The 21,703-nt window shown below is 41.8% G+C and overlaps 1 protein-coding gene and 1 pseudogene across 1 annotated transcript in view; one reads left to right on the top strand and one right to left on the bottom strand.

The window, feature by feature from the left end:
* The window catches only part of LOC147035231 (uncharacterized), a 326,073-nt gene that overhangs the window by 258,908 nt on the left and 45,462 nt on the right, over positions 1-21,703 (top strand). The window contains exons 28-31 of the mRNA XM_085895787.1: positions 3,788-3,985; positions 16,640-16,826; positions 19,312-19,514; positions 20,482-20,686. Of these exons, the coding sequence (XP_085751913.1) occupies positions 3,788-3,985; positions 16,640-16,826; positions 19,312-19,514; positions 20,482-20,686 (793 nt within the window). The remainder of the gene's footprint in view (positions 1-3,787; positions 3,986-16,639; positions 16,827-19,311; positions 19,515-20,481; positions 20,687-21,703) is intronic.
* Positions 5,364-6,487, bottom strand: LOC147035232 (uncharacterized; annotated as a pseudogene).

The raw sequence follows: 21,703 nt of genomic DNA, 5'->3' as shown, positions 1-21,703 counted from the left end.
TATATACAGGATCCGGATCTCCTTAAATACTGAACATCTGTACACACCCTCGCATTGAGTGTTCCTTTTGAGAGCGTCTATCATGAACTTTTAAATATATTCGGACATTTTCTTTAAAGTTTCGAAAAGTTCACGTTACTATTTAAAGATTATTCCATTTAATGTGTTGTAATTTCGTAAATACACTATTTTCTCGTCATGAAGGAGGAGCCTCCATGACAGGTCTCGCTATTGGCTCCATCAAGGCACGTGACAAAATATCGGAAGTTGTTGTTATTGTTATTGTGATCAAAATGCTGATGTTTCGACTTTCTGTGATGATTTTTTAGCCGCGTCGCGTTGCGAACACTGGCTCAAAGAGAGCTCCGCGTTCTTCTTCTTCTGGTGAAGACAAAACCTTTAGGACGCGGCTCTTGGACACATTTGTCCTTGTTAGTCGTGTTGCGAACGCTGGCTCTCAGAGAGCTCCGCGTTGTTGTTGTTCTTGTTGTTGTTCTTGTTGTTGTTCTTGTTGTTGTTCTTGTTGTTGTTCTTGTTGTTGTTCTTGTTGTTGTTCTTGTTGTTGTTCTTGTTGTTGTTCTTGTTGTTGTTCTTCTTCTTCTTCTTCTTCTTCTTCTTCTTCTTCTTCTGGTGAAGACAAAACCTTTAGGACTCGGCTCTTTTATATACAGCATCCGGATCTCCTTAAATACTAAACACCTCGACACATCCTCGCATTGAGGGTTCCTTTTGAGAGCATCTATCATGAACTTTTAAATATATTCGGACATTTGCTTTAAAGTTTCGAAAAGTTCACGTTACTATTTAAAGATTATTCCATTTAATGTGTTGTAATTTCGTAAATACACTATTTTCTCGTCATGAAGGAGGAGCCTCCATGACTACTCTCCTTCTTCTTCTTCTTCTTCCTCTTCTTCTTCTTCTTCTTCTTCTTCTTCTTCTTCTTCTTCTTCTTCTTCTTCTTCTTCTTCTTCTTCTTCTTCTTCTTCTTCTTCTTCTTCTTCTTCTCCTTCTCCTTCTCCTTCTCCTTCTCCTTCTCCTTCTCCTTCTCCTTCTCCTTCTCCTTCTCCTTCTCCTTCTCCTTCTCCTTCTCCTTCTCCTTCTCCTCCTCCTCCTCCTCCTCCTCCTCCTCCTCCTCCTCCTCCTCCTCCTCCTCCTCCTCCTCCTCCTCCTCCTCCTCCTCCTCCTCCTCCTCCTCCTCCTCCTCCTGGTGAAGACAAAAGCTTTAGGACGCGGCTCTTGGACACATTTGGCCTTGTTTAAGAAAAGGATCCAGAGAAGAATTGGGAAACTAAAGACCTGTAAGTTTAACTTCAGTTGTGGGGAAGGTGTTGGAGACATTAATTAAAGACCAGATGAGGAACCATTTAAATCAACACAAACTAATTAAAGGTAGTCAGCATGGGTTTACCTTTACCAAAGGTAGGTCTTGTCGAACAAATCTTTAAGAGTTCTTTGAAGCAGTATATGATTGGGTGGATGAGGGAAAGGCAGTGGACATAGTATATCTCGACTTTAAGAAGGTATTTGATAATGTACCACATCGGAGGTTGTTAGCCAAGATGAGGGCTTGTGGAGTGGCTGGTCAGGTGGCTAACTGGAATGCAAACTGGCTTCGCGATCGGAAGCAAAGAGTGACTGTGAGCGGGAGGATGCCTTGCTGGGAGGGTGTAAGTCGTGGGTTACCTCAAGGATCAGTACTCGGACCATTTTTACTCATTGTTTACATCAATTATTTGGATACTGGGTTGAAGAGGAAGCTTTCCAAATTTTCATATGACACAAAGCTTGGAGGTAAGGTGGATCGCAGAGAGGGTGGTGATCATATTCAGGAAAGTATTGATACTTTCATAGATTGGGGAAAAGATTGGCAGATGTAATTTAACATCAAGAAATGTAATGTGCTGTGGATGGGTAAGAACAATGAAAATGTGAATTACATACTCGTAATGGAAGGGGTCTTAGCACATGTCACACAGGCGAAGGATCTGGGGGTGGTAATATATATGGAAGGTAAGCAGGCAGCACAGTGCCAGGCAGCTTTCGGTAAAACAAATAGGGTTTTAGGTTGTATTCATAGGGGGATCATTTATAAATTAAAAGAGGTGGTTTTAACATGGTATAGGAATTTAGTGAGGGCCACATTTAAAATATTGTGTGTAGTTTTGGTCACCACAACTTAGGAAGGACATAGATGCCATCGACAGGGTTCAGTGCAGGGCTACTAGATTAATTCCGGGCTTTGCTAGACTTAGCTATGAGGAGCGGCTGAAGGAGACAGGGCTTTATACATGATAAAGGAGGCAGTTACGAGGAGATATGATAGAGATGTTTGAGATAATGAATGGTATAGACAAAATATTTGCAGAAGAATTATTCAGTAGAGTTGACAGTAATAGGACCAGCGGCCATCGGCTGAGAGTAACGAAGAGGTGAGTTAAGACGGTCGTAAGGCCGGTGTCCTTCACTCAAACGGTAGTTAATGCATGGAATTGGCTCCCTGGAAAGGTAGTGGCAGCAGAAACAGGAGATAAATTTATATTGGAATTAGACAGGTACCTGGAAGTATTGGAGACAGAGGGTGTTGGGATGTTGGCAGGACTTTTAGGTAGCTTGAGCATTAATAGGAGATTGGGTGCGTGTGTACAGAGTGTTGAGTGTTGTTGGTGGGGGTCTTGTCAAGGGGTGTTGTGTGTTTTTACCCAAGCCCATGCAGCCCCCCCAAAAAAAACCCCCCACAAAAAACACTTTATTAAAATATAAACTTTTTGCACTTTCTTATTTGATCTTATGGTGATAAATTAATTGATCGTGTGGAGTTGTTGTCTTATGTCTATCTGATGTTGAGAGTGCGGTGTTGATGTGGCGCATGCATGATGGGCTGAATGGCCTCCACCTGTGTCTTATTTCCTTGTGATTCCTTGTGAAATGAGTAGAGGTGGTATTATCAAGCACAGACATTCCATTACTTGTAAAAGGAGGAGGAGTAGATTGGGACCATACTCTGTACAGAGATTGGTGCTGCCTATGCAGTCTCCTTAGCTATTGGGCACAATCCTGGATGGGTCGCCACTCCGACACAGTATACCAGCATGCTGGCACTCATTTTGCAGACCTCGGAAGGATGACAGGCCGAATTAACCCCACCTGGTATTAATAAAACAGCTGAGCGGGATTTGAACTCAGGACCCTCGGATCCAAAGCCCACCACCCTAACCATTAAGCCAACACCAAGCATACCTGTAAAAGTTAGAGTTTATATGGACCAGTATTGATGTGTAGAAGATGTGGGCAATTCAGATTGAAGAGGTAAAACGAATGGAAAGAACAGAGATGAAAATGACACGATTGATGATTGGATTTTCTCTGAAAATATGAATTCCGAGCTCTGACATCAGGAAGAGATTAAAAATCAATACTCACTCGTGAGGAAGAACTTAGGAAGAGAAGAATTTGTTGGTCTGATCATATGCAACGAAGGTCAGAAGATTAAGCTATAAAGAAGACAAGAAAGCTCGTGGTAGAAGAAAGAAAGCTGAGAGGACATCTGCAAGAGACTGGATTGGAACCGCCAAGAAAGATCTGGACTGTTTGGGTTTGTGTGAAACTCATGCAATGGATTGATCTGTATGGAGGGATGTCATCATTTAACTAACCCACTGAAAATAGGGGGAAAATAGTCAAAAGTAGTTTGTTATTATTGTTGGTCTCTAAGTAAAAACGAACTTGTGGATATTTAGCAAGTTAAACATCATTGTCATTGTGGCTTGTTACTTTTTTATTTCAGATGGCAGACAACATTTTGTGGAGCTAGAAGAAAACGGAATTAGCCTGGCATCTCAGCTCGTGCGGTGTGGAATGGCACAACCATCATCTGTAGCTTTACCTCGTTTGTTTGAGGTTAAGGAGACAAACAACACTTCATCTCCAGATGATATATGTGAACTTTGTGCAATGCTCTACCTCTTGCTTGGTTGTGACAAAGGTGGGTTTTATGCCGCAATTTCTGCTGCTTTTCGATACGATGCCAACTTTTGTTATCGAAATCATTTTAAAATGGGACAAAAATTATAAAACAAAAATTTAAAAAACACACTGAAATTTATCCCCACACTTTTTGAAAAAAAAAAAAAAAAAACAGTGGGATATTGCAATCCTCCTATATGGTTGGGCATAACTTCATCAAACTTGGCAGTTGTGATCACCACATGGCAAGAATGTGGAAGGCCAGTGTCATTTTTGGACCTGCCCCCGGGGAAGGATCAAAAGGTCAAATTCCAAAAAATGCAATTACGGGCACGTTTTAAATCTTTTTTTGATTGAAACTTTGTATGTGCAATCAACATTGGGGGACACATGAAATATGTAACGATTTTTTGAGATTTGATCCTCGGTTCATGCCCCCAGGGTGTGGGGATTTGGGGTCACAGGTGTCAAAACGGGTGGAGGGGGGACTCAAAATTTGATATTGGCCCATTCCTGGTGGAATTTTATGCCATCATTCAATTTTGCTTTCGGTGGAAGCGTGTATCAATGTGACACAACTCAATTTGTCACATTAATTCTATTTGAATACCTTTGCAATGGTGTGCCATCAAAACAAAATGAGATTACTTCATACATGCGTTCAATTTTTAGACATTTTCTGGTTTATCGGTTCAAAATAGTGGTCGTCAACTGTATTACTTTTAATTAAAAGCATGAGGTACTTTTCCTCGATAATTTCCCCATCGATGCCTGTTTGTGAACTACGTTCCCCACGGGTCGTGTTTTTCACATTGTCATCGAATTCTATTTGAATACCTCTGGCTTCACCTTCCCCTCTGTTACCACATATTGGTAATCTAGGTAGTAGATTCTTCTCAACAGAATGAAGACTACTACTGCAGATATGTAAATATATTGTGCCTTTGATGATAGAAACATGAAATTTGGCACACTGTTAGAATATACCTGAAGCAATATTTTTGACTATGGGCCATCACAGATTTGCTCTGTGCCAAAAGTGGTGGCCATTTTGGAAAATGGCCACCATCGACTGTTATAGTACCTTTGATATGGTGGATCAAGTCCATTGTATGGTGATTTATTTGTATTATCAACCTCATATCAGTGCTTTATGTAACTCTACAATTGTAGGTAATGCCAAATATCATAATTGGAGGGTCGTAAAACATTACTTTTATTTTAAGTGGGGACAATTTCACTGGAGCAATTGCCTTTCTCGCTACTAATGAGCACACATTAATTAAAGGGACTTGTTATGTTTCCGTTTACAACTCATTGTGTCCAATTCATGTCTCATACTTCTTGTGGCCATTGTTACCTATCTGTTAGTCTGTGCAAAGTCAACCACAGAGACAGAACAGTGCACTGCAGAGCAGCCTTCTGGTACGTGCAGTGTCCTGTGCAGCCACAATGTATGAGTTCCCTACAAGCTTGTGTGGCTGCTGGTAGGGTTGTCCAGCATACTTCCCAGCCTCCCTCGACCTTGTTCCACCCCCATTCACTTGGAGATGCAAACTCTGGAGCTGTGATCTTCATCTTGTCCCAGCAGTGACCAGCCTGTTAGGCAACCCTCTTGATGTGTTGGATGAGTGCAGCCTGTGTAGGAGGCAGACAACCAATTGCTCTGCCTTTGAGTGAACAGCTGTTTCCTTGCCTTGTTGACACTCCTGGCTACTGGTGCGATTGTATAGCAGGACCACAAATCACTCCAGTGGCCTCAGCCATTCCTCTATGGATTGTGGGCTTGGCCTAGCAACCAAAGTGCAAAATACAGGGGTGACATCGCCATATGTGTTCCAGGTGTCCCATGCAGTCTTCTTGCCTCTCCCTCCAAAAGAAGACACCGTGTTGCACCCAGTGAAGGCGTGGAACATCGGCAAGGCGACACACTGATCAAGACCCAGTGCTCTAGCTATCTCATGAGTGGCAAGGAACCGGAAGCTCTTCCCAGCACCAAATGCAATCCACAGTTCAGAGATGTTGAGGTGCTTGGCTGATATTACGGCCAGAAGTACAACATCCGTGTCAACTGTGCGTATTGACACTTTATTGTGCCCTTGCCGCACAGCATCTTCTAAGTGGAGTAGGATGCGAGTGTCGGCCTTTTCATAGGTGCATGGAACCAAACCCAAGACATCTTGGCGGTTGTGCAAAGCACATCAGTATGGTATGTGGTGATGACCTTTTTGTTGGTGTTGATGCCTGCTGTGTTCATTGCCAGGAAGGAGAACAACTCGGTCTTCTTGTCATCGATGCGGAGAAACGCTTGCCATTTTCCAGGAATTGCACTCGATAGATCAACACGTCTCCTAACCCCTTCACCTCTCTTGCTGCGAGTGTCAGCCTTCAAGCTTTCAGGCATGTACACATCCCATATCATGTCTTATCTGGTTACATGCTGAAGCTGTGATGTGATGTATTGCACAAAAACATCTGTGACATAATCCTGGAACGTCTTTGCAGTCCCAGGTCGCAGCATGTTGATGATGGCAATGTCATCAATGATGGTGACCTGAACTGTGGGACTGGAGACATTCTCGTTTGCAGGAGTAAGGTCTTGCAAGCAATGCAACAAGTCTGACTTCGTCCTGGTTTTCAGGACACCCATCTGTGAACAGTGCTGGTGGACAGGCCTGATTTTCATGCTGGAAGAACTCATCCAGATCACCATTGCATATCTGGGAGGCAATGCACAGTCAAGAGAAGAGTGAGCAGTTATTTTTCAGGGATGACAGCTGAAGCTGTTTGCTTGACTTCTCTCTGACTGGAGGCCGGCTGAAGAGATGGAGGTTGTACTGCTTGACAGGATCTGCAATTGGAATTGTTTGGCTGACAAGTCTCTCCTTTGCATATGCCTCATACAAGTTGAGTCCAAGTTACTCAATCTGGTGCACCGTGTCTGCCACAGCTGTATCTGCAATGTTCCAACTGTCCAGTAGAAGATGATCACTGCTGTTCTCACTGCATGGGTTTCCCATCTCTTCTATGGCTCCACTCAGTGATTTCACATCTCACGCAAATGCCATCTGAGCATGCTTCTTTTGTTCATGGTGACGCCGATCTGTGACCTGCCTCTTCTCGGTTGAACCCTCAAATTCTTCAATGAAACGAGCCATCTCGGGACCAGATACCATCCAGCGACGCAGAGCTGCCAGGTTCTCTGTTAGGCCTACTGCCCCACCATCACCTTTCACAGAGGCATTATTCTGCTCATGAGCCTGGTCAATGGCAATAGCAGAGAATGCATGCTTTGACTTCTTCATGACAAAGTTCCTCTTCAGGAACTCAGCATCGACATCAGTATGGCACTCTTTCAGTGAAACCATGTCTCGCAAGTGGACCGGCATCCATTTGGCAGAGTGGGTGTGGTCCAAAGCAAAGAACCAACGAACAATATTGGTCAGGGCCTCTACGTGAGCTCAAAGTCTCTCTCTCGTATTGCTCTCACAAAAATTATCATATTCAGCTCCAACTGCAGGATGATGGACCAGAATTGGAAATGGGGACATGCAACAGCTGGGCAGCAAAGCACCTCTGATGTGTTTTCCTGGCACAGAGCACACTTTTCTCCAGTCTGTTGTTTGACATTGTGTTGATGTTCCAGGCTGGAAAGGATCCATCACCTTGTACATTTTTGCCATTGTCACACTGCGACACCTGAAAGCAGAAATTGGGAATGAATGAGTGGGCTGGTACCAAAAGGTGAGTACAAGATGACAGTAAGCACAAAACCATAGCTGAAACCAAAAGTACGAAAGAGATAATCACTACACATATGTACGATATAACATAGTTCACTCCGTTGCACCTTTTATAAAATGAAGAGATTTTGCTTGTATATGTGTTACCAGAAAATTTTGCTAATATATGTTTTACCAGAACTAATAAAATTTTGATCCACACAATATCATACATAATTATCATGTCTTTGACGGCCATTTTGGAAAATGTTTGCCATTCCTGTCATGGGACAAATCTTTGATGGCCCGAGACTCCCTTGAGCTAAAAATCTTCCCAAGGGCATGCCCTAACTTTGTGCAATATTTCATGCTTCTATCATCAAAGGTAAAATTCCACCAAATAGTTCACATAACTGCTGTACTAAAACAACTTTTCAACAGTGCAATAAACTATGGATTCGTCGTTCAAAAAATTATTAGTCACGAGCAAATACCACCCATCGCTTCGCTGAGGGGAACATTGAGATGGGGGCGGGGAGGGAGGGGTGTGATGGGGTGAGGAGATTGAGGAGGGAAGAGGAAAGAGAGAGGAGGGAGGGGAAAGAGAGAGGAGGGAGGGGAAAGAGAGAGGAGGGAGGGGGAAGAGAGAGGAGGGAGGGGAAAGAGAGAGGAGGGAGGGGAAAGAGAGAGGAGGGAGGTGGAAAGAGAGAGAAGGGAGGTGGAAAGAGAGAGGAGGGAGGGGGAAGAGAGAGGAGGGAGGGGGAAGAGACAGGAGGGAGGGGAAAGAGAGAGGAGGGAGGAGAAAGAGAGAAGGGAGGTGGAAAGAGAGAGGAGGGAGGGGGAAGAGTTGGGGAAAGAGAGAGGAGAGGAGGGAGGGGGAAAGAGAGAGGAGAGGAGGGAGGGGGACAGAGAGAGGAGAGGAGGGAGGGGGAAAGAGAGAGGAGAGGAGGGAGGGGGAAAGAGAGAGGAGAGGAGGGAGGGGAAAGAGAGAGGAGAGGAGGGAGGGGGAAAGAGAGAGAGAGAGTAGGGAGGGGAAAGAGGAGGAAGGGAGAGTGAGGAAGTGGGGGGGGGAGGCAGACGTGTGGTGGACCGTCAATTACGATTCATACTGTCTCATCAAAATAATTCTGCATCGAATAACAGTGATGATGGAAACAAAATAATATCTGAAATCCATTTTCTTCCGGTCATACTATAAACAACACCGCCAGGACGCGTCCGGAGACAAAAACCACTCGGACACGTCCGGAGGAAAACACCACTCGGACACGTCCGGAGACAAACACCACTCGGACACGTCCGGAGGCAAACACCACTCGGACACGTCCGGAGGCAAACGCCACTCGGACACGTCCGGAGACAAACGCCACTCGGACACGTTCGGAGGCAAACGCCACCCGGACACGTCCGGAGACAAACGCCACTCGGACACGTCCGGAGACAAACGCCACTCGGACACGTCCGGAGACAAACGCCACTCGGACACGTCCGGAGACAAACGCCACTCGGACACGTCCGGAGACAAACGCCACTCGGACACGTCCGGAGACAAACGCCACTCGGACACGTCCGGAGACAAACGCCACTCGGACACGGCCGGAGACAAACGCCACTCGGACACGTCCGGAGACAAACGCCACTCGGACACGTCCGGAGACAAACGCCACTCGGACGCGTCCGGAGACAACGCCACTCGGACACGTCCGGAGACAACGCCACTCGGACACGTCCGGAGACAACGCCACTCGGACACGTCCGGAGACAAACGCCACTCGGACACGTCCGGGAGACAAACGCCACTCGGACACGTCCGGGAGACAACGCCACTCGGACACGTCCGGAGACAAACGCCACTCGGACACGTCCGGAGACAAACGCCACTCGGACACGTCCGGAGACAAACGCCACTCGGACACGTCCGGAGACAAACGCCACTCGGACACGTCCGGAGACAAACGCCACTCGGACACGTCCGGAGACAAACGCCACTCGGACACGTCCGGAGACAAACGCCACTCGGACACGTCCGGAGACAAGCAACTATCTGGAGCCAAGCTGTCCGGAGACAAACACCGCCCGGACATATACACCGCACAGACACGTCCTGAGACAAACACCGCCCGGATGTATCCAGAGCCAAGCTGTCTGGAGACAAACACCTCTCGGACACGTCCAGAGACAAACTCCCGTCCAGACATAAACACTGCCTGGACACAAACTCGCGTCTGGAGACAAACTCCCATGCGGGTGCATCTGGAGACAAACTCCCGTCCGGACACATCTGGAGACAAACCCCGCCTGGACATAACCACTGTCCAGACACATATGGAGATAACCGCCAGAGAGAGAGAGAGAGAGAGAGAGAGAGAGAGAGAGAGAGAGAGAGAGAGAGAGAGAGAGAGAGAGAGAGAGAGAGAGAGAGAGAGAGAGAGAGAGAGAGAGAGAGAGAGAGAGAGAGAGAGAGAGAGAGAGAGAGAGAGAGAGAGAGAGAGAGAGAGAGAGAGAGAGAGAGAGAGAGAGAGAGAGAGAGAGAGAGAGAGAGAGAGAGAGAGAGAGAGAGAGAGAGAGAGAGAGAGAGAGAGAGAGAGAGAGAGAGAGAGAGAGAGAGAGACAGGAGAGAGGAGAGAGAGAGAGAGAGAGACAGGAGAGAGGAGAGAGAGAGAGGAGAGAGGAGAGAGGAGAGAGGAGAGAGAGAGGGGAGAGAGAGGGGAGAGAGAGAGAGAGATGGATGGGGATGGGGAGTGCTGTAGGGGAGTAATATGAGAGAATATGTTATGCTTTGTGAACAACACACCACACACGCTTGGCCGATATCGGCTATTTTTCGGGAATTGGCCGGTTGGAGTCGGTGTGATTACCGACTACAGTACTTACCGTATACAACCCAGAAACCTTGAGGAGCTTTCACTGAAAAACAACATTCATTTTATATGGACATTTCATGGATATGATCACAAACATTAATCTTCATAAACAGCTTCGTGTGATGGGGTTGAAAAAAATTTGGCTCAGTAATTTAGAAAAAATGTGAATACGGCAAACGGCTTGGATATCGGGTGTTATCAAATATATTTGGCTTTGAAACTCACAAAGAGAAACATATAACCTTTGGAAACAGGTGCGAGGACAAAGGAAAACCTGATAGAACCTCCATAAGATAAAGGATGAAACTTTGCCATCAAGGCACCTGTAACAGGCGTGGCATATCCACACACCCCCGGAGAGTCCGGAAAGATCCAAATCTACCCATATGTACCACGTCTGTGTATGCTGTATACATACCTCTACCTTTTCGTAATTGTCGACTGTACATCCCGATCGGGACACGAATTGTACTGTACAGCTCGGTAAGTGGCTTAAGCACTCAACCACTCCGATGGAACACCTGGCTTGCAAGTGATTACCAATTGCTGTCGATCCAACTATGCATCCGGAAACACCCGGATGCAATATCTGAATTGGACAAATCGACACCTTTTTTGGAGTCGGAACTGTTGATACGTTCATATCTGCAACTTACATTTTGTAATTCTGGTTAGTTTGAGAGATTCTCTCGGTTATTCATATACCCAAATGAAATAAAGCCACGAATGCTGGTGTTTCCAGGCGTTATAAGCATGCAATGTACCCAGCAATTCGTAGCTATGATGAACAGGCATTCGATAATATGAGTGAAGAAAGTGAAAAAAATAACTTTATCATGAAAAAATCATTGCTGCCTGTTCCAAGTCTCTGCATGGTTGAACAGGCCAAAAAAACATGGCGGCTTCAGACCCCAGCGAGGTTACAACGGAAAACGCCTGAAGTCCCAGAGCGTGAGGTGGCCGAGGATCGCCTGATAAAGGATATTATTAAATAAGGCCGGTAATTAACTTCAAAAGGGTGTTTTAATTAACCCAAACACCAATTGTCACTCATGCACTTCCTTGGAGTTTTCTTTGTATGCATGCAAAGTTTCAGGCTGCGATGTTTTATAGTTTTGGAGTTATGGAAGACACACACACACACACACACACACACACACACACACACACACACACACACACACACACACACACACACTGCCTTTTATTAATGTAGATGAGCATGCAGTCCATTGGCTTATTTGAAAGAAAGGGTAGTTCAGAGAAGACTTGTTCACATACTTACGTTGTTCCAAACATAGAAAGAATTCTTGAATCAAAAGACTTCCGTTTGGGATAATTTGGTCCGAGATATTGTTAAAACATGCTGCTACCAACATCGGAAAACCGACCTTTCAACAGCTCGATTATTTCCTCCTGGCGATATTTTCTCCTCCCGGCGAAAAAAAATAAATAATAGTGTGTCACACTGCAGCTCGATTATTTCCATTTGTAGCTCCTCTGGGACGTCATGTCGTGCATGTTGACAGAAAATGGTATGTGAAAAATTGCAAATTCTTTCCCGCTTTCTAAAGTTAGAGAATTGTTGTTTAAATTCCTTGCGTAGCTCAGCAATTTTGCCTTCATACTTTTCTGTGTCATTATTGCACTGAGGCCCAGTGGAGTCAAGTAAAGATTTCAAGATGGGAAAATGTGTCTACTTGCTCTCAGAAAGTTGCTTCTCCCATAGCCGAAGCTTGATCTCAATGGCATGAATGCTGTCACAATATTCTATAAACACTTTATTGCATCCCTGCACATTTTGTTGAGCCAGTTCTGGTGTTCCTTATAATCCACCAGGAAAGCAAGGTCTCGAAGTATTTATTCTCTTGCAATTCAGGTACATCCTTCCTTTTCTGATCCATGAACGGTTGTATCTCACCATGTAACGCAATTCATAGAAGTGTTTCAGCACAGCTCCTTGACTGAGCCACTGAATTACATTGTGCTTTCCGGAGGTAAAATAGATTCAATGTGGACTGCCATACCAGTTAAATTGCTTGTGGTTGAGACCTCCTGCTCGAATGAAATTCCTGGTTTGAATGACCACATCCATAACATTATTCATTTTCAGGGTTTTACTATACAGTGCTTCCTGGTGCAAAATGCAATGGAAATTACAAAACTCTGTTGGCTTGGGTTGACAGACAGACCAATTCTTCTTTACAGTTTGCAACAACTCCAGCTTTCTTACCCACCATCGAGGGCACCCCATATGTGGCCAGCCTCACAGTTCATGTCCAGTTCACACCTAATCTCTGCAGTGCTCTCACCAAATTGTTGAAGAGGTCATCAACTGTTGTGTCTTTCATCATTACCAATTCTATAAACTCCTCTGTTATGTGCATATTTTCATCAACTCCACAAGTGAATACTGCGATCTGCGCCACGCCAGTTACATCCATACTTTCCTCAATTGCAACTGAAAATGCAGCAAACGACTTGGCTTTGCCCCAGAGTTGACTGTTCAAATCCTCAGATGAATCACCGATTCTCTCTGCGACTGTGTTTCTTGAGAGGCTTATATTCGCAAAAGCTTGCCATTTATCAGGACAGACTAATTCTGCAGCTCTTCAAAAATTCTCCTTCCGAAAATGGTTTTGATGACACAACTATTTCATGGGCAGTCACATGGCTCTCATTAACTGCAGCCTCACTTGCTTGACAAGCATGTGTAATATATAAAGACTGATTGCTGCTTTTACAATGACTGTGCTAATTCAGAAACTTTGTCTTCGTGTAACTTTCCAGTACTGTATATTTATCATATTTCTGACCATGGTTAACTTCATAATGTGTCCGAATGTTGTATTTTTTTTGTATACATTGTCGAGGCTCGTTATAAGAGCTAATGCACAGAAAATAAAACAAAGGGAGCGGGAGACGAGAGGGGTTGGAGAGGGAAGTACAAAACAATCTGGAAGAGAGACATTAGGAGATCTGTGGAAGGGAGAGAGTTGGAGCGGGGTATACAGGGTAAACAAGATGGAAACGACGGACTTTCAGAAAGGAAAACAGGGAATTTGAAGGAGGTGGATAAACGAGGGTAGAAAAGATCGAGGTTTTGGATGGGGGAAGATAGATGGTGGTAAACAGCTGTTTTGAAGACCTGGAGAGAAGAGTGGGATTTAAGAGAGTGTGGGAGTTTGTGCCAGAGGTGGGAAAAAGAGAAATGAAAGAGTGAAGGTGAGCAGTAATTATTTATTTTGGCAGTTTCACCAGAAGGGGGTTGCTGGTAGACCTTGAGCGCCCTGCAAAAATATAGGGGGGACAGAGCAGGGAGGACAAGGCTGGAGAGGAGACGGTGGAAGACAGACAGACTACCTGCCTGTGGTGAGACAGTGAGAGACCCAAAGACTCGACTTCATCGGGGGAGATACCAATGATCCTAAAAGCCTTGGTTTCCACAGCGTGAAGCCGAGCTTTTTGTAAGGCAGGAGCACCAACCCAGATGGTAGAGCAGGACTCCATCAGGCTGTGGATGAAGGCTTTGTTTGAGGTTAGGAGCTCAGGTGTGCCAAGGAAGGACTTTGCACGACGGAGGATGCCCAGTCGACGACTGGGTTTGGAGGCCAGCTTGGAAATTTGGCTATCCTGGGAAAGATCATGGCAGATAGTGAGGCCCAAAAGCTTGGGCTTGACTCGATGCCTTTTTGCAACAGCTGCAGTTCTTCTTGTGTACAAACCAAACGAGTAGGTTTTCCATTCTCTTCCACAAATAAATATGAATTTCTCCATTTTTCTTTAATCACACATCGCTTTATCTATTTTCCTCCTCTTGGATATCGGCAGAATTTATGTTTTTTGCCACCAGGAGGAGAAAACCTGTGTGGTCCACTTGTTTCCAAATCTTCGTCTATGTTCCATTCGCTCTTACAGGAACCAAGAAACCTGGGTGTAGGATGTGGCGATACGCCTTGTATAGGCTACTGCTGGACTGGCACCAGCAAAAAATAAACTACCCTGGTTGACTACGACTTGCTTACACCCATGTCAGGTGTGCCACCATCTTAAAAACGCAGTGCATTGTGGGATATCTTGTGCATCATCCCTCTTTGCAGACCTACTAATCTGCTTCCTTAATCAACTACTGTAAGATGTTCAATCCTCTGAATATCTGAGCTTCACAATGCATCAGCGATGAGCTCTACTGGTTAGAGTTTTGCCTCCAAAGTTTGCTTTAGACTTTGTATCCTCTGTCATGCAAAGTCCTTGTTTGAAAAAAAAAAAAGAATTTGAACGTATTATGGCCTCGAAGCCTTTTAAATTCCTTTCTGGACCACTGCTTTCCTCTGAGCTGGTGCCTTGCTTTATATATATTTTTCTTGCGTGTAGGGAAATTCAAATGTCTCAACATCATTGGTTACTCTTTAGGTATTGGCCTCATTGGCCTTTCGCAAACAAGTTTGTCTCTGGTTTCCTTCCACATCCTACAGTCTTCCTCCCTCTGATATTTCGGCCCTTGGCCTCTTGAGGATACACACATTCTTACAGTATCACCCTTCTTGATAATCTTCCAAAATCTAGGCTTGATTCCTACCTCCACACCTTTGTTCCTCTTGTTTGAGTTTATTTCTGTCATAGATATTTAAGATTAGTGCTTCTTCTTCGTCCATATTCAGCACAAGTCTGTGGAGTAGCATCATTGGCTGAGGGTGTGGCTGTGCCACTTAATGCTTAGTGCTGTAGATTAAATTCATTTCTACAAACCAAGGTGTATGATTGTCATTTGTACTTAAGTGTTACTGGTATCTCTTCTCTGGAGCATGGGTAAACTAAACCCTGTAGCATAATGGTGAGACCATCCACTCTGGTTCTGGGAGGTCAGCGATTGGATTGTGACTGGCTGAGTCATAGCAAGCACTAAAAAAATGGTACGTGTTGCTTCCTTGCTTGACACTCAGCATTTGGTGGATGTAGCACAGACAAGCCCCAAGAGGGGGGAGGAGGGTGGTGGTGATCTTTCAATTACCCCAATGACTGCAGAGAGAAAAAGTGATGCCACAAAGATGGTGTCACTTGTACCCAGAGTGCCCTGGGAAGTTTTTTAACTTCCTCGAGGATAGTCGCATTGTGTATTCGCATGTATTTGTTTGCTCATGTGTGCGTGATTTGTAGCTCTTTCATGAGCCGTAGACCATATCAATAACTAAATAACCCAATGAGAGAGCATAATCAAATTTAACAGAATGCAGTGTCAAGATTCATATCCGGCAAGGCTTTATCCTACGGACTGTTTGACACTCGTTCATTGGATCACAGGGCGTTTTGTTGTCCGACATGTTGGAAAGTTCTCCGGCTAAACGTCCTTCTGGTGTACGGCGCACACATTGATGCCTCATCCTGAATGTGAAACACGAGGCTAACATTTTATAGCGGGGTCGGGATTCAAACTCATGTTAGATAGCTCAGAGGTGTGTGCATAGCTCTAAGCTATCCTGACAGTCCGAATGATGATAAAACCCTTAAAATGTTAATTTTGTGCATTGGAAATAGCCACGAGCACTCAGAGTTGAAGCCGTTGCATACGAGGACCATTTTCATGAAATGTGATCATGCATCCATGTCTTTGGAGTTCTTGCATGGGTGTTGAAATATGTACAGCAAAAAATACATGATCTGCAGGAATTGTCAGAACTACCACAAGATGACAACATTTTCTCCTGAGAGTATTTTTTGTCAATTGAGTCATCAGCTTCATAGGGCCATCTTTAAAAGGTTTATTTTATCATTTTCAGCTCTCCAATTTCGAGACTTTTTGAAGTTAGTGACGAAAGTCTTGCTGAATGACTAAACGATACTGTTCCATGAGTTTTTTTTATACTTTTTGAAAGCGAACAATGAATAGGAGTTGCTTTACCACATGCTGTGGTTGCGATCAACTTCACATTGTTTCACGGCTTTTAATTGAAGACAATTATCAATCAACCATATAAATATCAGAATTTGCTTCACCTCATGTAAGTTTCCTCACAAACAGTGATATTTACTTATGATGTCCTACTTCTCCTTTAATCCTTACAATTTGTCAATCATTCTATTTTGCAGGTTCATTTAAGAGGTTGCAAGCAACAGCTGCTTTACAGATATGGGCTGATACGATTGAGCCAAGTAATGGTAACTTATCGTTAGCTCAATGGTGGAGAGCTCTGATGGCAACTGCCAATTTGCTACCTTACCTAACTGCCCCTGAGGAACTCACAGCTGTGGTGACTGCTTTAGTTTTGGCTTTGAGGTGAGGAATTTACTCCAGAATCGAAACCGTCATCAAATACGTGTGTTTTGTTAAGAAAGACTGACTGCAGTATAATGAGTTATTGTGGTTATGATAACCTCCATAACTGTGAAATGGCGAGTTTCAATTATTTAATAGTTATTACATTTTCAATGTGCATGCATTTACAATTCAGTTATCTTTCAATACACCAAATAATACAACACATAACCTCCTCTGCTGTGCAGTGTTGCCGTGAAAATCTTGCTTGATTTTATTTATTTATTTTTAACACCACTCCTTCCAAATTCCATAGCCAGGTGATGTATGACGTCATTGCCGGGCACCGAAGGGAGTACTCAGATTTTATTTGTTTGTTTGTCCGGGCAATTTTTCAGCCATCTTTTGAGCTTGGAAGCTGAAATTTGGGGACAAAAGTGAAGATGTGCTTTGGAAAAAACTATTTTTTATTTTTTGATTAATCAATTAATTCCTTCATTGTTATCGATTTCTTAATTCCAATATTCATTTTCTTTCTCATCTGGACAATATCTCAGGCACCTTTTGAGCTGGTAAGCTGATATTTGGAAATGACAGTGAACAAGTGATTTGGCTTTAAAGGATATTTTTTGATTTATTATTTAATCAATTAATTGATTAATTATTCATCTTTTGATGAATTACTTTTCAAAAAGTTGCAGATTTGGATGAAACGGTGGTAGTTTTGGTATGCTATTAGCTAATTTATTAAGAAATTAATTATTTTACAATTCTTATTTATTTCTTTCTTTTAATTATGCAATTAATCAACTAATAAATCAATTATTGTACACAGCTCCCTCCCAATTCCATCTCGATATTCCGCACAATGCGACGTGCTGCAGGATTTGTTATTTATTTATTTATTTGGCACGGGCGTTGGTGTACTTTGAATACACCTCTCCTTGTTTTTATACGCCCAATATATACATATACATATATATATACATATATATATATATATATATATATATATATATATATATATATATATATATATATATATATATATATATATATATATATATATATATATATATATATATATATATATATATATATATATATATATATATATATATATATATATATATATATATATATATATATATATATATATATATATATATATATATATATATATATATATATATATATATATATATATATATATATACATATATATATATATATATATATATATATATATATATATATATATATTTATATATATATATATATATATATATATATATGTATATATATATACATATATATATATATATACATACATATATATATATATATATGTATGTATATATATATATATATACATACATATATATATATATACATACATATATACATACATATATATATATATATATATATATATATATATATATATATATATATATATATATATATATATATATATATATACATATATATATATATACATACATATATATATATATATATATATATATACATACATACATATATACATATATATACATACATATATACATATATATACATACATATATACATATATATACATACATATATACATATATATACATACATATATATATATATATATATATATATATATATATATATATATATATATATATATATATATATACATATCTCCTGGACGGATTTCGACGAAACTTAGTGGGGGGATTAGGTATGGTCCAAGGATCATGCCATTCGATTTTGGACTTGGGACAAAAAAAAATTTCGATTTTATTTGAAAAATATTTGGATTTTTTTTTTTTTTGCATTTCTACATGTTTTAAGTGATTTCCAACCCCCTCCCCCCCAAAAAAAATTTGTTCGAGAAAAAAAAAATTGCAACTTTTTTTTTCAAAAAAATTTCGATTTTTTTTTTTTTTTTTTTGCATTTCTACATGTGCGTCGATCTAGTTTAGTTTATTCAATCGTGGTTCAGTTGAGTCTGAACCGTTTTGACCTACAATGAATAGGATATCAGGTTCACTTAAGTGACCCAGCAGTATTGGCGACGGAGGTTTTGCACTCTACCGAGTGCTCCCCCTCTAGTTTGCTTGTGTTTTTGCCAGATAGCTAACAAACTTTAATTTATCCATGCACATGAAATACCTGAACATCATGTGACATAAACTGTGTCGAAGTTGATAATCATAATTATCTGCAAGAATAATGAGAGAGTTCATAGAACACCTTACCGTGCCCTTCCAGGTCTTCAGAAAGAAGGACATGGGTGGGGCCTGCGAGCAGCAAGTTTGATTGGTTGAGATATGTAAAATGCCATAATATTTTGTCCAAGTACTGCTAAACGAGATATTTTTGAAAGGGTTAGACTTTTTGGGTGTTGCGATTTAAAGTTTTTATTGTGATTTCTCTTTGAAATTCAACGAGCTTGTCTTTTGCATGGGTTTTCCAAACAACCTTTAGTGTCACACCTCGTTCATTGCAGGAAATGCCTTGATGAAGATGAAAAGCTGTTACATCGCAACTTCCTCGACAAGGCTATTGTGGCTTTGTGTTTTGTCCTGGATAAGGCAGAATGTGTGACAGCCCGTGTTCCGGCTCTGACGGCTTTGACTCATCTTACTGCACAGAAGAATCATGAGCAATACAGCTTGAAGTTGCTTGCTTCTGCATGTCAACAGCTTCATGGTAGTTTCTCATGGCTTTGCATCAACCTTTTCCTGTTATGAAATGACATGGGAGAGGGCATTGTTACTTAGTCTATCAGTTGCAGAACTTTTTTTTTGTGCTATCTTATAGTTTCCTGTTCTTTGTATGAGACTGTAAATGCAAATTCGGTTTGGGTTGTTTTGTTAAATAAGTGTTGAAAATGATACTGCTTAAATAATGGTGCACTTCCATTTGAAAGGTGTGTTTGATGGAGTGTGGTGGAAGCCTGGTAGCAAAATTAATTTGGTGATATTCAAAATTAGGCCAAAGGCTTGTTTTATAAGTATGTCATAACAAGTTTTATGAGCTTGTATGTCATAACAATATCTTGTTTTATGAGTCGTTTTAACTGTTCCGACATTCTTTTTTGGTTTATTGTGATGAGCTTTCGTTTAAAGACTCAAAAACTTCCTTGATTGCAAAATGTCTTGTCAGCATTATTTTACTCTTGAGAATGTTGCTGCTCACCTGTAGTCTGGCAAACGTTGCTGATAATACCATCTGTCCGAGAGACTGTCACAGTCGTCGAGATGGGGAATTAGAGGTTGTTGCTTGGTAATATCTGATGAGCAACTTTGCGAGACACTCTTGTGGTCTCATCTGCATGGAATTGGGAACCATTTCTGTTTGATACTGGAGACTGAGGGTTCATTCAACACCATCAAGTGCTGTGAAGCCAAATGTCCAACTGCGATGTTTTGCTGTTACCTCTGTAATTACCTTTTTCTTCATGGATATTGCTAAAACCAAAGCCAATATAATGAAGGTTTTACCTTCTGCCATCTTAATATCTCAGATTCATTTAAATTTGGTTTTTACCACTAATGCAATGGTAATCTTGCCAGACTGTGATGATAAGCTGCTGCTTTGCCTGCAGGCATTTACAGAGCTGCTTGGAAAGGGATCGTCATCTTTCCCGTCATATTCAAGTTATTGTTGTCTGCAGGTGGAGACCCTTTTTCCACACCCTACGATGCTTGTATCATTTTGGCTGGGCTGCCTGATTCCTGTGAGCCGTTGTTAGCCGAGGTCCTGCTGAACACCAACAGTGTGAGCAGCCTTTGTGCACTGCTCGAAACAGCCTCCTTGCCTGTAGCCATTCACAGAGCTGCTTGCCAAGTGATCATGAAAACTGCAAAACATTCCGACTGGTAAAACGTGGTTTTTTATCTCACTTGGGTTAAGACTATTGGGAGAATTGTTTGCATTGTTATTTTCTTTTTTCAGCAAGGAATAGTCAAGTGTTTCATAACTGAAAGCAGTAATTTGAAGATGTAGATTCTAAGCTTCTTGAAATTAAGCTGTCGTTAGTAAAGTTCTCGGACAATTCACATATTGTATTGACAAACACGCATTTGCTCATTTATAGATGACATTTCATAGTTTGCACAAAAGTAAATAATTCCTTGAATACAATTGAAGATAAAAATAGAATACAACAAGCCGGTAGGCAACATGGGTGGGCGCTATATAATTGCATACTAGTCATACAGTTTTTGACGGATCGGGCTGAAATGTTTTGACAAAGGTTGATTATAGTGCGCATAAAAGCGCTGAAGCCGATTTTTGATTTTTGAAAAAAAAAAAAAATTCGGATTTTTGAAAAAATTTCAAAGTCCCGTTGCTAGGCAACGGTGGCGTCCATAGCAACGGTGCTCAAAAGCATACAACTAGATCCTAGTATGAACCTACCAGTCAAGTTTCATCAAAATCGGTAGACTCCTCTGGCCTCCAGAGCTGTCCATTACATACATACAAACAAACAGACGGATATAGACAGACGGAAAACCTGAAAATAACGGTCGTCTAATGACCATCCAAAAAACCTGAGAATAACGGTAGTCTTGTGACCACCCAATACTAATCTCGAAGAGCAATTTGAATTTTTGAAATGGTACAATCAAATTTCGAGATATTGCCAAATGCAAATGATACTTTTTGGGGAAGCATATCAAAAGGAAAATTAATGACAGTGATGTTTTTCATCTCACACTGAACTTGTAGTGTCCTGCAAAAGTATTCACCCCGACCAATAATGCCACATTTACATGAATTACGAATGATGTAGAAACAATTTTTCCACATGAACTTTTTTATTCATAACTGAAGAGATCAAACCAAACACTGCTATAGTTGAAGGAGGTTTCATGTCAGGAATACCTACAAAA

Source organism: Eptatretus burgeri, chromosome 1 (assembly GCF_056783735.1).
Source record: "Eptatretus burgeri isolate ZD-2024b chromosome 1, Ebu_testis_v1, whole genome shotgun sequence".
Lineage (NCBI taxonomy): Eukaryota > Metazoa > Chordata > Myxini > Myxiniformes > Myxinidae > Eptatretus > Eptatretus burgeri.
The sequence above is the reverse complement of the archived record's forward strand: the minus strand, read 5'-3'. Positions and strand labels throughout refer to the sequence as shown.